General features: G+C 41.2%; 1 protein-coding gene across 3 annotated transcripts in view; it reads left to right on the top strand.

Moving 5' to 3' along the window:
- itgb8 (integrin, beta 8) overlaps nucleotides 1-16,418 on the top strand; it is a 101,110-nt gene that overhangs the window by 47,850 nt on the left and 36,842 nt on the right. For all 3 annotated transcript variants that reach the window (XM_073054092.1, XM_073054093.1, XM_073054091.1), the window contains 2 exons: nucleotides 945-1,079; nucleotides 9,534-9,954. In XM_073054092.1, the coding sequence (XP_072910193.1) occupies nucleotides 945-1,079; nucleotides 9,534-9,954 (556 nt within the window). The remainder of the gene's footprint in view (nucleotides 1-944; nucleotides 1,080-9,533; nucleotides 9,955-16,418) is intronic.

Genomic DNA, 16,418 nt, shown 5'->3' with positions numbered 1-16,418 from the left:
ACATTTCGGACTGAGATCATTCACCAGGACTTTATTCCCCTCCATAGATGCTGCCTGACTTGCCAAGTTCCTCCGGCATTTTTTGTGGCATTCAGGATTTCCAGCATCTGCAGAATTTCTTATGTCTCTGATCAACATTTTAGATTAGTAGGTAGGTGGACAGTGATCAGAATGACACATAAACCTATGAGTTTTGAGTATATAAGCTCAGAACTAATCTTTTTTGCTATTTAGTCTAATAATGAGAAATGAAGTTGTTATTTATTTCTAATAATGAGGAATTAAGGTGTTTTGCCATCTCCTTGAGCTCAGCTTAATTAACGTTGAAGCTTAAAGAATATATGGTTAAATTTCTTTATTTGCCAGCATTTACATTTTAAAATTTATTTCTTTCAGGAAACTCAGATTGGAAGGTTTACGTATAGATAGAGTGTTCTTGATGAGCTGAAATATTATTCGGGCTTTTCCTTTCATATGATTTTACCTACTTGCTGTATTAGATTTGTCTGGGAACCAAAGTGTTATGTTTACATCTGTGATGCTTGGAAAGCTTATTAGTTGGTTGGTTACTTGCTTGATTTCCAACATGGACCTTTAGCATTTGAAGCTCTGGACCAGAATTATCCCTGAATTATACTGAAAATCTTTTCTGAATTGATCTTTGGAAAAACCTGAACACAATACTGCGTTCATTTCACATTTCAAGTATAAAGAGGCATTGAATTTTAATATTTTGGATGGATTTCCTGAAAATAATAAACAATTACTGCAGATATGTAAGTCACTTCTGTTGCTTATGTGAAGTAAAAGCAATTTGATTGTACTGTTAAGCTCTGGCTGTTGAATAATTCAAATTTAATTTCTTGCAATATTAAAGCCATAGAATTAGAGTTAGTAGTTGATTGCATGATTTGTTTTTATGTATGTGTTCTCCTTTTATACAGGCACTGCTTTCTGAAGTAGAACTGCAGGTGGACAACCACATCAGAGGGGTTTACGTGAACATTACTGCAATTTGTCCTGATGGAAGCACAGTTACGGGGCAAAATAAGTGCAGAAATGTGAAACCTAATGAAACAGTAAGTTTAAAAAGAATCTCTACGTCAGGGGTACCTCACTTTTGTTACGCCATGGATGAAAACCATTAAGCAAGGGATCCATGGACCCCAGGTTGGGAACCCCTACTCTACATTATGTAAATTTAGATCAAGTTGAGATTCCTTGGATTACATAATCTATACCATATTTTTCACAGAAAGAGCACATTGTTGGATCACTTTATATTCTTCCTGACAGTGGTTGAAAGTGGGTGTAAGTTCCAAAATTGTTTCCAGTAAATACACATTTATCAGAATTATCATCAGATTTATGTCATGAAATTTGTTATTTTGTGTGCACAACATAAGAAACATAAAAATAAAGAAAGAAATAGATATAATTAGTGCAAAAGAGGAATAGCAAGGGAATGTTCGAGTCTTTGCAGGAGGAATGGAGGTGGGCTAACCCCTATTGACATCAGTGGGTCTGGGGTTCAGAGAGCAAACAGCTTTAAGTTCCTCGGCATCCACATCACTGAGGACTTCTGGTGGTCTGTATACACCAGCTGTGTGGTGAAAAAGGCACAGCAGTGCCTCTTTCACCTCAGACAGTTGAGGAAGTTTGGTATAGGTCCCCAATTCATAAGAACTTTCTACAGGGGCACAATTGAGAGCATCCTGACTGGCTGCATCACTGCCTGGTATGGGAGCTGCACCTCCCTTATTCATAGGATTCTACAGAGAGTGCTGTGGACAGCCCAGCGCATCTGTAGTTGTGAACTTCCCATGATTCAGGACATTTACAAAAACAGGTGTATAAAAAAGGCCTGTAGGATCATTGGGGAGCCGAGTCACCACAACCACAAACTATTCCAGCTGCTACCATCTGGGAAGCAGTACCGCAGCAAAAAAGCCAGGACCAACAGGCTTCTTCCACCAGGCCATCAGACTGATGAACTCACACTGATTTGAGTGTGTTTCTATGTTACATTGACTGTTCTATTTATTATAAATTACTATGATTGCACATTTAGACAGAGACATAATGTAAAGATTTTTACTCCTCATGTATGTGAAGGATGTAAGAAATAAAAGTCAATTCAATTTAATTCAAGTTCAAGGTAAATGTACTCTCAAAGTGTATATATATATATGTCACCATATAAAACCCTGAGATTCATTTTCTTGTGGGTATACTTAATAAATCCATAATAGAATAATAACCATAATAGAATCAATGAAAGACCATTGGATGTTCAACCAGTGTTCAAAAGACAACAAACTTGCAAATACAAAAAGAAAGAAATAATTATAATAATAAATATCAAGAACATGAGATGAAGAGCCCTTGAGAGTGAGTCCATAGATAGTGAGAACATTTCAATGATGGGGCAAGTAAAATTGAATGAAGTTAACCCCTTTGCTTCAAGAGCCAGATGGTTGAGGGGTTATAACTGTTCCTGAACCTGGTGGTGTGAGAAGAGAGCATGTTCCTAGGTCCTGACGAAGGGTCTCGGCCCGAAACGTCGACAGCGCTTCTCCCTATCGATGCTGCCTGGCCTGCTGTGTTCTACCAGCATTTTGTGTGTGATGTTCCTAGGTGTTTGGGGTCCCTGATGATGAATGCTGCATTCCTGCGACAACGTTCATGTAGATGTGCTCAATAGTGGCTGTATCCATTACTTTTTTGTAGGATTTTCCATTAAAGGACATTGGTGTTTCGACACCAGGCTGTGATGCAGCCAGTGAATATATTCTCGACTAAACATCCTAAAGAAGTCTGTCAAAATTTTAGATGTCATGCCAAATCTTCACAAACTCCTAAGGAAGTAGAGGTGCTGCCATACTTTCTACATAGTTGCATTTATGTGTTCCGGGGCCAGGACACATTGAGGAATTTGAAGTTGCTGATCCTCTCCACCTGTGATCCTCTGATGAGGACTGGCTAATGGACCCCTGATTTCCTTCTCCTGACGTCAATAACCAGCTCCTTGATCTTGCTGACATTGAATAAGAGGTTTTTCATTATGCCATCACTTGTCTGCAGCTGGGCTAATGGAGGTTGTGGAGGAAATATTGTTGCCAATCTGAACTGACTGGCATCTGCAAGTGAGGAAATCAAGGATCCAATTGCAGAAGAAGGCTTCATTGACCACTTGAAAACCTGATGGCAGAGGGGAAGCAACTGTGCCTAAAAAGTTGAGTGTGGGTTTTCTGGCTCCTGTACTTCCTCCCTAATGGTAGTAATGAGAAGAGATGGTGAGGAGCCTTACATATTATTGAGGCTTCAGCTTTTGAAGTTGTTCTCGCTAGTGGGAGGGTTGTGTTGGCTGAGCCCACAATCCCCTGCAACTTCTTTCGATCCGTACTTTGAAGTCTCTGTACCAGATGATGATGCAACCTGTCGGAATGCTCTCCACAATACATCTGTAGAAGTTTGCTGGGGTCTTCGGTGACATACCAAATCTCCTCAAGCTCCTAATGAAGTATAGCCACTGGGTGTGCGTCCTCATGACAGCATCAATGTGTTGTTGGGCCCAGGACAGATCTTTTGAGTTGACGATGCCCAGGAAGACACCCTTTCCACCGCTGACTCCTCAATCAAGACTGGTGCTTGCTTTCCCAACTTGCCTGCCTGAAGTCCAGAATGAGTTCCTTGCTCTTGCTAATGCTGAGGGCAAGGTGGTTGTTGCATTACCACTTGGCCAGATGATCCATGTCACTGTTGGACAAGTCCTTATCACCACCAAGATTCTGCCAGTCACAGTGGTGTCATTGGTGACTTCATTAATGGCGTTATTGAAGGCACAAGTAATCCCAGATAACAGCGTGGTGAGAGCTTTGACACTGAATGAACTTGGGAAACTTGTGAGGTAAATTTGGATATGATAGCATTTTTCTACTGCAGCTGTTAGTTTTGAATACATTCTTCTGCTTATTACCTTAATGTCACACAGTTCAACAAGCATGAAGAAGTAAGTCACTGGCATTATTTATAGGAATTGGTTTGTCACTCAGTTATTTAAAAGCTTTGTGCTTTCTGGAGTTCTTCAGATTTGGTTGGAAGCCGCAGAGAAGGGTGTGGCAGGTGCTGAAAAACTTCACCTTCACATTAAAAATCCTACTATTACAGATGAGTGATTATCAGGCCTTCCCTTTTCTTTTCAATAAGACTGAGAGAATGAGCAAAGGACAGGCACAGCAGAACAAGCTGGTACACAAGAAAATGGGCAGAGGAGGGTCGCAAGGCTGTCGTCTACCACTTACTGTCATACTGCACGTCCTGTACTGCTGAGGAAGATGCAAGACCCATCCGTTCACCCCTTCCCTTCCCAGTATCAGAATCTGGCTTAATACCACTGGCGTATCTCATGAAATGTGGTGTTTTGTGGCAGCAGTACATTGCGGTACATAATAATAAACAACTATAAATTACAATAAGAAATATGTATAAAAATATAAATTAAGTAAGCAGTGCAAAAGAAGCGCAAAGAAATAGTGAGGTAGCGGTCACCTTCTACCAAACAGTCCCAAATGAAACGGTGATTCACATGCACTTCTTCTAATCTAATGTACTGTATTTGATATTTACAATATATTGTAAGAAAAAACAAAGAAGAATTGGCATCTTAAGCATCTGTACTCAGTTGGTAGGAGAGACCCTGAGGTTCTGTTTGTCAGTTTAATTCACCAACTCACTCACACTCTGATTTTCAGGACTCAGTGTGGAGATCTTCAACTCACACTTTTCGTTCTGTATCAGAGCTCCCCCATTGCTGCCACTCATCATTTTGGCTCAGTTTTCCTTTTTCTTTTTGGGCTTGCTGGGTGTTTTCCACCACCTCGCTATTTACAACAGACACAAAGAAAGAAAGCAATATGTTCGTGACTGCTACTCCATTTACCCCTATTGACCCATTTGGTCTCAGTCTATCGGAGATGCTCTCCTTCATCTACCTGTTCCCTCCTCCATTTTCTCTGTTCCTGCAAATGAATTTGTTTCTCTCTATCCCAGTTGTGATGAAGGATACTGGACCTACAACGTCAGTTGCTTTGTTTCCATAGATGTTGCCTGACCTATTGAATATTCAGCATTTTCTTCTAATATTATCTTTGAGTTGCATGCTCTGATTACAGCATATGTTGCAATGGAAGACTATAAGGAAGATTATTGGAGAAAAGACCACACAAAAAAGGCATTAAGTAATATAGTTGTTTGTTCAGAGGACCTAGCACATGCATCAGACACCTGTAAGAGTTGCTTCTTGCCTGTCCTTGCTCAGTATAGCTGGCAACACTCTCCTGGCTAGAAACCTATGGACATTCCTGGTTGCCAAGTAGGGCGATTGTAACATTTGCAATCAAAATCAGGTGATACTTGAACCAATTTCTCACATACTGGATGAGGTTTCAAATTGAGGTGCAATATCAAACTAAGATGTTAATTTCCATTCAGAAGAATCTAAAATATAATTTGACACCATTCAGGAAAAAAGAGGTTTCCCACTGTTCTACCTAATGTCAATACAGTTGATTGTTCACAGCAGGTCAGGCAGCATCAATAGGGAGAAGCGCTGTCAACGTTTCGGACTGAGACCTGACTTCGTCCTGACGAAGGGTCTCGGCCCGAAACGTCAACAGCACTTCTCCCTATAGGTGCTGCCTGACCTGCTGTATTCCACCAGCATTTTGTGTGTGTTGCTTGAATTTCCAGCATCTGCAGATTTCCTCGTGTTTGACAGTTGATTGTTCATCTACTTTATGAATGCAAGATCACATTTTCTCCTCATGCGGTAGTATAAATAGAGCATAAAAGTTAGTCAGTTTCACACGAGCACTTTTCAGATTTCCAAGATATTTGGTGAAATGCCATCAGATACGGGCACCACAATGGCATAGCAGTTAGCACGATGCTGTCACAGCTCAGCATGTTGGAGTTTGGGGTTTAATTCTGATGCTGTCTGTAAGGAGTGTCTACATCTTTTCCATGAACTTGTGAGTTTCCTCCAAGTGCTCCGGTTTCCTCCCACATTCCAAAAACGTACTGGTTAGTAGGTTAATTGGTCATTGTAAACTGTCCTGTGACTAGGCTAGGGTTAAATAGATGGATTGGTGGGTGGAGTGGCTCAGTGGGCTGGAAGATGTGTTCTGCACTGTATCTCTAAATAAATAAATAGAAATTATGCTGTTATAGATGACAAACATCTGTTGAACAAACAGCATGGTGAAATCCATTTCAAGTTGTTTATGGAATAATGCCCACGAGGAGAACTGAATGGTATTTGAGAGAAAGATGGATGCAGCTGAGGTAGAAAGGAGTAGAAAATTATATCGTTAAGGGTGGAAGCTGCCTCATGTGAAGTTTAAATATTCCTGGCATGTTCCTCTGCAATTTCTATGTTGTTTATAGAAATTCACCCTCACTTCCCACTCCAGTAAGGGTGGAAGTAGGATGGAAATAAACTCCAACAGAGTCATAGTCATATGGAAATAAACTCCATGCGTGTGACTTTGCACCACATGTCAATTAATAATAATTTTGTACAATCATAAAATTGCATTGATTACTTTTCTGGCCATTTTACCAGTAATTGATTTGAAATAATCAAAATTTAAATGACAGAATATAGCACAGAAACACCTCAAGAAACCTTTTTTGATATCCTTTTCTTTATTTTATTCCATTGATAGAGCATTTTATTCTCATAAATAGTTAAAGTATGTAAAATTGAAGGGGAAAGTTATAACGACTCTGTATTTTGTTTGGTTTCGTGTTTCTGTCATATTAGCAATATGGCAAAGAGAAATTTATGTTCTGGGGAAAACCTGTGTTCATTCCTGTTAATCATTGTTACCGTAGATTCCGGACTACAGAGCGCACCTGATTTTTAGCCGCTGGCACTAATTTTAGAAATAAAATCATTTTTTTAAATGTAAAGGCCGCACCGGATTTTAGGCCGCACCGGATTTTCGGCCGCAGGTGTCCCACGTTGTGATATTTACACAGAAAGATATTACACGTGAGGATTTTTTTAACTTTTAATTAAATCCATATGGTAACAAAAACAAATACATATTGCAAATGCTTTTTTTCGAACCGTGCCCGTACGCGGCTACTTTTAAATATACGTTGCGTATACTTCTTTACTGAACAACATTCCAATATCTCCTAACGACTGGTAAAAAATATATATACTGCAGCCTACCAGGAAAAGTTATTGATACCTTTAACTTAAAAGCAGAGTTCGCTCGGATCCAAAGCCGCTCGCGGAATCCGCTCCCCCCCTCCTTTCCGTTTCATCGCAAACGGCATTTAAAAGCAGATTTCGCTCGGATCCAAAGCCGCTCCGCCGCTCCCCCCCTCCTTTCCGTTTCATCGCAAACGGCATTTAAAAGCAGATTTCGCTCAGATCCAAAGCCGCTCGCGGAATCCGCTCCCCCCCTCCTTTCCGTTTCATCGCAAACGGCATTTAAAAGCAGATTTCGCTCAGATCCAAAGCCGCTCCGCCGCTCCCCCCCTCCTTTCCGTTTCATCGCAAACGGCATTTAAAAGCAGATTTCGCTCGGATCCAAAGCCGCTCCGCCGCTCCCCCCCTCCTTTCCGTTTCATCGCAAACGGCATTTTCCCACAAGACGCCGCGAAACCGGGTGTGTCGTCATAGCATCCCGCGATGTAGTACAGAAAACAAATATAGTTTAAACTAAGAGGGTAGGTAGCACAATGCTTCGAGTGTTTTCCATGTTGATGAGGGTGAGTACAAATGACTGATTTACAATAATTTAATTGTGAAAGTGCGCTTGATTTATCGTACAATTTCATTGGACCTCTGTGAACTACTCATCAATTTTATTGGTCTACTGTTACGAGGCAAAATGTTTACGAGGCGGCATGAAAAAAACCTTGCATTAGCCGCTCCGGATTATTGGCCGCAAAGTTCAAAGCTGTTCAAAATGTGGGAAAAAAGTAGCGGCTTAAAATCCGGAATCTACGGTAATTCTTTAAACAAAACTGGAGAACATCACACAGGCTTCGGATTGTGAGCAATTAAATTGTGAGTATTGTCACATTTGTCTTCTGTTTCATCCCTATCCTCAGTTTTTAATGGCTTGCATATTAATGAGTTTATGGAGTTCCCTTCACAGATCACAGCCTCTCTTAATGACTACCAGTGCTGTGCTCAGTGGTCATTGGATCAGACTGAATAGCGTTGTGGTCCCACTCACAGTATGGAAGGCAATCAGGCCAAACCCTTACTTGGAGTTGTCCAGGCACATTAGAATTGTGATTTCCCTCCCGTGTGCCTTCCTTAACTCCCAAGCAGCTTATTCTGCCACTGATGAGCAGTAGTGATGGGGAGAGTTCTTTAAGCATTGACTGTCCTTCAAGTAGTCAGGCTAGCAGCAGTGAGGCAGCAGAGTATTGTGCAAATGTCTTAGGCACACGTGTATACCTCAAGGTCAAAGTAAATTTATATTGAGAGTGCATATATGTTACCATATACTGAGATTCGTTTTCTTGTGGGCATGCTCATTGAATCTGTAGAATAATAATTATAACACCCAGCTAGGGTGTTTAGACAGAGTGCAGAAGACAACAAACTGTGCGAAGCAAAAAGAAACAACAATAATAAATAAATAAGCAATAAATATTGGGAACATGAAACGGAGTTTGTGAAAGTGAGTCCTTAGGTGCAGGAATATTTCATGATGGGGCAAGTGATGTTGAGTGAAGTTATCCCCTTTGGTTCAAGAGCCTGATGACTGAGGCGTGATAACTTCCTGAACCTGGTGGTCTGAGTCCTGAGACTCCTGTACCTTCTTCCCTTGGCTGCAGTGAGAAGAGAGTATGACCATGATGTGGTGATGATGCTGCTTTCCTGTGACATGCTTCATGCGGATGTGCTCAGTGGTGTGGAGGGCTTCACCTCTGATGGACTGGGCCGCATCAACTACTTGTAGGATGTTCCATTCAAGGGTGTTGGCACAGTACTTCAGTAGTTTTATGTATTTCACTGTACTATTGTCACACAAACAACACATGTTTCATGACATATGTGAGTGATAATAAACCCTATTCTGATTGGGTCTGTATTGTGAACTGAGCGTGGGAAGAGAGGGGAGCAGGAAACACCAGAGGGGCATTCTGTAATTATCAATTATTCAATTACTTGGAATCAAATGACTTTGCCTGAAAACTATAAAGGTCTCATTTTAATACAGGAACCTGTGTGCAAAATCCCCTTCCATTACTTTTACAAAGTTTATTTTAAATTGCTTCGTGATTTTATCACAAAAGAGCAAGAGGACATTTAGCATTCTGTTTATCATTAATACACCAGGACAGGGGAAATCCAGTTGTTGACCAAGTAGGTTTCAAACAAAAAGAAACATAGTTTTTAATTATTATCTTGTCTTTTACTTACATTTTGGTAAAGTATACTTATAGCTGAGCGTGGTTCTCCCAGTGCTAATTCTCGGGTTTTTCTTTCGATTTAGGCCTCGTTTAATGTGACAATTGGAGTGACAGAGTGTTTTGAAGGCATCAAGTCTATTATTTTAAAACCCGTTGGATACAATGAAACAACTGTTATTTCTATAAGCAGCACTTGTACTTGTCAGTGCAAAGGACCTAAAGGTCATGAGCCTGGAAGATGCTTCAATAAAGAGATTGACCCAGATTGTAGACTTTGCCAGTGTGAAGACAATGCTACTAATTCTTCCTGCAGAGGATTGTCCCAAGAACAATGTCTCACTGAAAGCTGCCGGCAATATAAACACCAACCTGTTTGCAGTAATCGAGGGATTTGCAACTGTGGGAAGTGTTTATGCTACCAAACGAAACTAGGTAGAGTTTATGGAAAATATTGTGAACTCGATGACTTTTCTTGTCCTTATCACCAAGGGCAGCTGTGTGCTGGTAAGCTGATGAATTCATGACATTCATTAACCTCCTGTAGAAAGCTAACTATTCACTAGATTGTTACACTATTTCTTTCAATATTAGTAAATTAAACCTTGATATGGAACTTTATAATGAGGATGTGAATTTTAATCCTTTTTGCATTGTTAATATCCATGCATACATTTAAATGCTATCTTTCGTACTTTATTGCAAATAACAGAGTATGTGGATCTCTCTCAGCCACAGTCCATCATGGTTCAACATCAGATAAGCATACTGAGAAATAAAAACTGCTCCCAAGCAACCTTCCAATCAAAATTCAGGGAAAATGGCAGCCATTACTGCAACTCTGGAGACTAGTAACTGAAAACCTGTGAGCAAACTAAGAAATTTGAGCATTAATCTCACATGCCACTTCTGTATCAGCAGCATTTTAGGGTCAAGCTTGAGCCAAGTTCAAATATAAATGGTGCAGGTTAAATGTGCGGAAAGTGACTGGGATTTCCGGAAAGCACCCACTACCCACCAACCCAATATCTCTCCCTTTTAAATCTCAATGCAGCAAGCTTCAGGTGAGCGACCATTACCCATTACTGACCTTTCACCTCCCCCCCCACCACATCCCTCAGGAGTGGCATGTTTCTGCAGTCACGAATCTTATCTGTGATTTCATATAGTTCTATGGACTAACTAAACTTGGTCAGTGGAAACCAGATGGGCGTACAGTGGTATGTTGGGGCTAAGCAGTTGCCAGGGAGATTAGTAAGCATTGCCACAGCTGTTTTCTTGGATTGTTATGTGAAAGGCTTCCTTCACTGAATTTGTGACAGCTGCAACATTGATGTATGTTAATTATGACAAGCGAGCTGCACTGAGAAGCTCAGACTATCTGCGTCAGCCATAAATGCTGACAGTGCAGCCTCAGCTTGTAACTTGTGGTCAGGACAAAATTGAACGTGGATATCTGCAGCACCAAGTGGCGGGCTTCAGTGGAGAGATGCGGATCGCAAAAGTCCACCCCGGCACGTCCGAGCAGAAGATAAAATCATTTGAGTGAAGCTGTGTGCATTCCACCTCAGGGGAAGCACTGGAGGAGCTGAGCACTGTGGTCAGCAGGCACGTAGCTGGGCACCATGATGCCCTGCCTGTCATTGGGGGAGATTTCAGCCGGGGCCAGCTTGAAGGAATCTCTGAACATCTACCATCAGCATATCCCCCGTGGAACCGGAAAAGCTGTTTCGTAACTTCAAAACATTAAACTAATTCAAAGGAAGACACGGGAGTCCAGGAATGTGGGTGTAACTCCGGGTGTACTTTAAGCGAGGCACACACATATCATGTGGCATCTTGATGATGTATGCAATTCACGTATTTATACATATAACTCATAATGAATTATTTAAATGAAGCAGAATGTTTAAAGAGCCAATATACACAAGATTACTCAAATATTAAATACACAACACTCCTCCCTGCTTGGCTATAAACTCCAACTCAATAGAGAATGCGTCTCAATAATATACACAGTATATTATATAATACAACTACTATATACAGAGATCCACAGCATAGTAAGTTTTCAATTGTCCCATTTAGGCTTTAAGATTTAATCATTGTGGATGATTTCTTACTCTTGTGGGATAACGTCTTACCTGACAAGGAGGATCACTCTGCTTGGCAGGTGAGACCCGTTGCTGTGAAGCAATCTCAGGTTCTGGGATCCCCTCTGTGGTGATTACATGAATTGACGCTGAAACGGCAGGAAGTTGTTCTGACAGCTCTGAACACATTTCTTCTTCTAGTTTGTGCATCTTGATCTTGGGAAGGTGCATTTAGTTCACTGGTGTGTTCTCCTATTAATCCTTTTATTGCTCCCTTTATGATCTGATCTCTCCCCTTGGTTTTCTCTTCCACAGTATTATCTGACAAACCCTCTGTTTTTGTATCTCCATTGACTTCTTTCTTTTTGGCCTTCCATTCATCCAGCTGGGTTTTGGTCTTTGCATCTACTTTTACAAGCAGCTGTTTGTCTCCCACTTGAAGTTCATGCAATAACCTGAATGCACAGAGATTAAATTCTGGTTCTTTATACTCACAAAAGCCAAATGCTTGCAACTTTCCTGAAGCTCCTTGAACTCTCTTCCAGCTTAAAACCACGCAACGCTTCACAAGTAACTGCCCAATTAACATATCAGAAGCTTTCTCAGATATGCTCCTACAAAAACTGTTCTAGTCAGATCAGTGTTTACGTCACTTTCATGCTTCCTCTGAGCAGGATTGTCATTTCTTGGTCCAATATGCTTTCCAACTGGAGGCACAGAGGTTGATACCAACACCTGTTTGGTCCTCTGTTGGGCAAATTTTCATGGTGTTTATCATGGAGACAGATTTGGCATCATCCAGTACCTTTATTAATTTGCTTTCAGTTGACCTCATTGCAGGGGATGTGGCATGCAAATAGAGTATGGAACTCCAATCAAGTTGTAGTTGTCTCAGCAATCACGCCCCCACAATGCTGGTCCTCCTGGTTTTACCACAGAAAAGCTCAATGTGGCTTGTTGATTTTTGTATTTCACTGTTACAAATGTCATTCCCACCGTAGTTATCTTTTTACCAATAGAACTTCTCAGTTGGATATCTGCAGGCTTTAGTTTAGTATCTTTGAAATGCCTTTCAAACTTGTGGAATGATTGAAACAGCTGAACCAGTGTGTCCAAATCCATTTTGATTAATTTGCCATTCTCTTCTAGCATAAGCCATATTGCTTGACTATTGTTAATTTTCATGCTGGATATCTCAAGGTGACACAGTCTTGTGTTGCTCTCATCATTATCAGATTTTTCATCAAATGTGTGTAGATTAGTCCTCTTTATGAAACTGCATCTCGACTTTTAATCTTTTCCTCTTTCCTGTGTGGTCTGTTTATTTCTTTCTGCCTGACATGCTCTTTGTATGTGTTCTACTTTGTTGCATTTGCTATAAGTTTCACCTTTAAATCTACATTGGTCTGGTGTATGTGAACCCCTGCCACAACAGCAACAAAATTTGTTCAGCCTGGCCAGTTTCTGTTTAGACTTTGCAATTTTGTTCACTTTCATTCCTGACTGTTACTCAATTGCGTTTCTGTCTGTGGTTTCCTGTAAAACAGGGATTTCCACTGCTTTTTAAAATGTAAGTTGTGCTTCAGTTAGGAGCCACTTTTGAATGCTTTGTTGTCCACAAAAGAAATGATCCTTCAGTGTATCATTAAGCCTATTACCAAATTGATAATGTTCAGACAAACTCTTCAATTCAGCCATGTATGCTGAAATGGACTCACTTTCTTGATTCCATTGCGAAATCTAAAGCAACAATGGCTTCAGTTCTCAGGGTTCCTGTATTACCTTGACAATACCTGCAAAGCTCATTTCTGTAACGCTATCAGTTTTGTTTTAAAAATACCTCGCCACCAGTATTATGTTTTGTAACTTCAACACATTAAACAAATTCAGAGGAAGACACTAGAGCCCAGGAATTTGGGTCTAACTTCGTTCTTTACTTTAAGCGAGGCACACACCATATCACACAGCTGTGTGATTTTTGCAATTCATGTTAGTTCAAGATTACTCGAACATTAAATACACACCAGGAATGAATACTGTTATACCACCACCAAGAATGTTTATGTACCATCCCACGCCCACACTTTAGAAAAATTGATCACCTGGCAGTACTCCCAGCCTATTAGCAGAGACTAAAGACAGCAGCACCAGTGGTGAGGACGAGGAGTCCTGGCTGAAAGACAATGGTAGTTAGGAGCTTAACAGCCAGGGATACACATTCTATTGAAAGGGCAGGTAGGTAGGCAGAGGAGGAGGAGGAGGACTGGCTCTGCTGGAAAAATTGAAATCAAACCTTTAGAAAGAGGTGACATAGGACTGGATGATGTAGCATCCTTGTGGGTAGAGTTAAGTAACTGCAAGGGTAAGAAGACCTGATAGGAGTTATTTACAGGCCTCCAAAAAGTAGACAGGATGTGGACTACAAATTACAACAGGAGATGGAAAAAGCATGTCAAAAATGCAATGTTACATTAGTCATGGGGGATTTCAATATGTAGATGGATTGGGAAAATCAAATTGATGCTGGATCCCAGGAGAGAGAATTTGTGGAATACCTCTGAGGTGGCTTTTTAGAGCAGCTTCTGGTTGAGTCCACTATAGGATCAGCTATTCTGGATTGGATGTTCTGCAATGAACCAGAAATTATTAGAGAGCTTGGAGTAAAGGAACCCTTAAGGGCCAGTGATCATAATATAGAATTCACCCTGCAATTTGAGAAGGACAAGCTAAAGTCAGGTGTATTGGTACCACAGTTGATAAAGGGAAATATAGCAGCATGAGAGAGGCTCTGACCAAAATTGTTTGGAAGGGAACACTAGCAGAGCCGATGGCAGAGCAGCAATGGCTGGAGTTTCTAGGAGCAATACAAGTGCAGAGGATAGATACATCCCAAAGAAGCAGAACTACTCTAAAGGCAGGATCACAAGGCAAGTCAAAGCCAACATAAAAGCAAAAGACTGGGTATGTAATATATACAAAAAATAGTGGCATGTTACAGGATTGGGAAATTTTTAAAAACCAACAGAAGGCAACTAAAAACACTTTAAAGGGGTGAAAAGATGAAATATGAAGGTAAGCTAGCCAATAATATCAAAAATGATACCAGAAGTTTTTTCAGATATATAAAGTGTAAAAGAGAGGCGAGAGTAGATATTAGATGGTTGGAAAATGATGTTGGAGAGATAGTAATGGGGGACAAGGAAATGGCAAATGAACTGAATACAAATTTTCCATCAGTCTTCACCATGGAAAACACTAGTAATATGCTCCTCTCCCTTCCTATGGTCTTCTGTCATCTCCTATCAGATTACCCCATTCTTCAGCCCTTTATCTTTTTCACCTGTCAACTTTCCAGCCTTTTACTTCACACCCTCCACCTCTCCCAGTTTCACCTATCATCTGCCACCGTGTAATTCTTCCTCCCCTCCCCCAGCCTTCTTACCCTGATTTCTCCCCTTCCTTTCCAGTCCTGATGAAAGTTCTCAGCCTGAAATGTCGACTGTTTACTCTTGTCCATGGACGTTGCCCGGTCTGCTGACTTTCTCCAGCATTCTCGGTGTGTTGCTTTGGACTTCCAGCATAGAGGCTTTTTCATGGTTGATGTACTAGTAGTATGCTGGACGTTCGAGAGTGTAAAGGGGCCAAAGTAAGTGCAGTTGCTATCACTAGGGAGATGGTGTTCGGATGTTCATACTGTAAAGTCTGAAAGTAGATAAGTCACCTGAACTAGATTGACTAAACCACAGCATTCTTAAAGACATAGCTGAGGAGATCGTGGAGGCATTAGTAATGAGCTTTCAAGAATCAATCAGTCTGGCTTGGTTCCAAAGGACTAGAAAATTGCAAATCTCACTCCCCTTCTCAACAAGGGAGGGAAGCAGAAGAAAGGAAATAATAGGCCAGTCAGCCTGACCTCAGTGGTTGGGGAGATGTTGGAGTCAATTGTTAAGCACGTGGCTTCAGGATACTTGAAGGCACATGCCAAAATCGGCCAAAGTAAGCATGGCATCCTTAAGGGGAAATCTTCCTGATAAATCTGTTGGATTTATCCTGTCTCCTTTTCTCTTCACCATCTACACCTCAGACTTCAACTACAACACAGAGTCTTGCCATCTTCAGAAGTTTTCTGATGACTCTGCCATAGTTGGATGCATCAGCAAGGGAGATGAGGCTGAGTACAGGGCTATGGTGGGAAACTTTGTCATATGCCGCTTAATGTGAGAAAGCTGGTGGTGGACCTGAGGAGGGCTAAGGCACCGGTGACCCCTGTTTCCATCCAAGGGGTCAGTGTGGACATAGTGGAGCATTACAAATAGCTGGGGATATGAATGGACAATAAACTGGACTGGTCAAAGAACACTGAGACTGTCTACAAGAAGGGTCAGAGCCGTCTCTATTTCCTGAGGAGACTGAGGTCCTTTAACATCTGCCGGATGATGCTGAGGACATTCTACGAGGCTGTGGTGGCCAGTGCTATCATGTTTGCTGTTGTGTGCTGGGGCAGCAGGCTGAGGGTAGCAGACACCAACAGAATCAACAAACATTCGTAAGGCCAGTGATGTTGTGGGGGTGGAACTGGACGTTCTGACGGTGGTGTCTGAAAAGAAGATGCTGTCCAAGTTGCATGCCATCTTGGACAATGACTCCCATCCACTCCATAATGTACTAGTTAGGCACAGGAGTACATTCAGCCAGAGACTCATTCCACTGAGATGGAAAACTGAGCGTCATAGGAAGTCATTCCTATCTGTGGCCATCAAACTTTACAACTCCTCCCTCCAAGTGTCAGACACCCTGAGCCAATAGGCTGGTCCTGGACTTATTTCCACTGGGCATGATTAACTTATTATTATTTAATTATTTATAGTTTTATATTGC

The sequence above is a fragment of the Hemitrygon akajei genome, chromosome 8 (genome assembly GCF_048418815.1).
Source record: "Hemitrygon akajei chromosome 8, sHemAka1.3, whole genome shotgun sequence".
NCBI lineage: Eukaryota > Metazoa > Chordata > Chondrichthyes > Myliobatiformes > Dasyatidae > Hemitrygon > Hemitrygon akajei.
The sequence above is the reverse complement of the archived record's forward strand: the minus strand, read 5'-3'. Positions and strand labels throughout refer to the sequence as shown.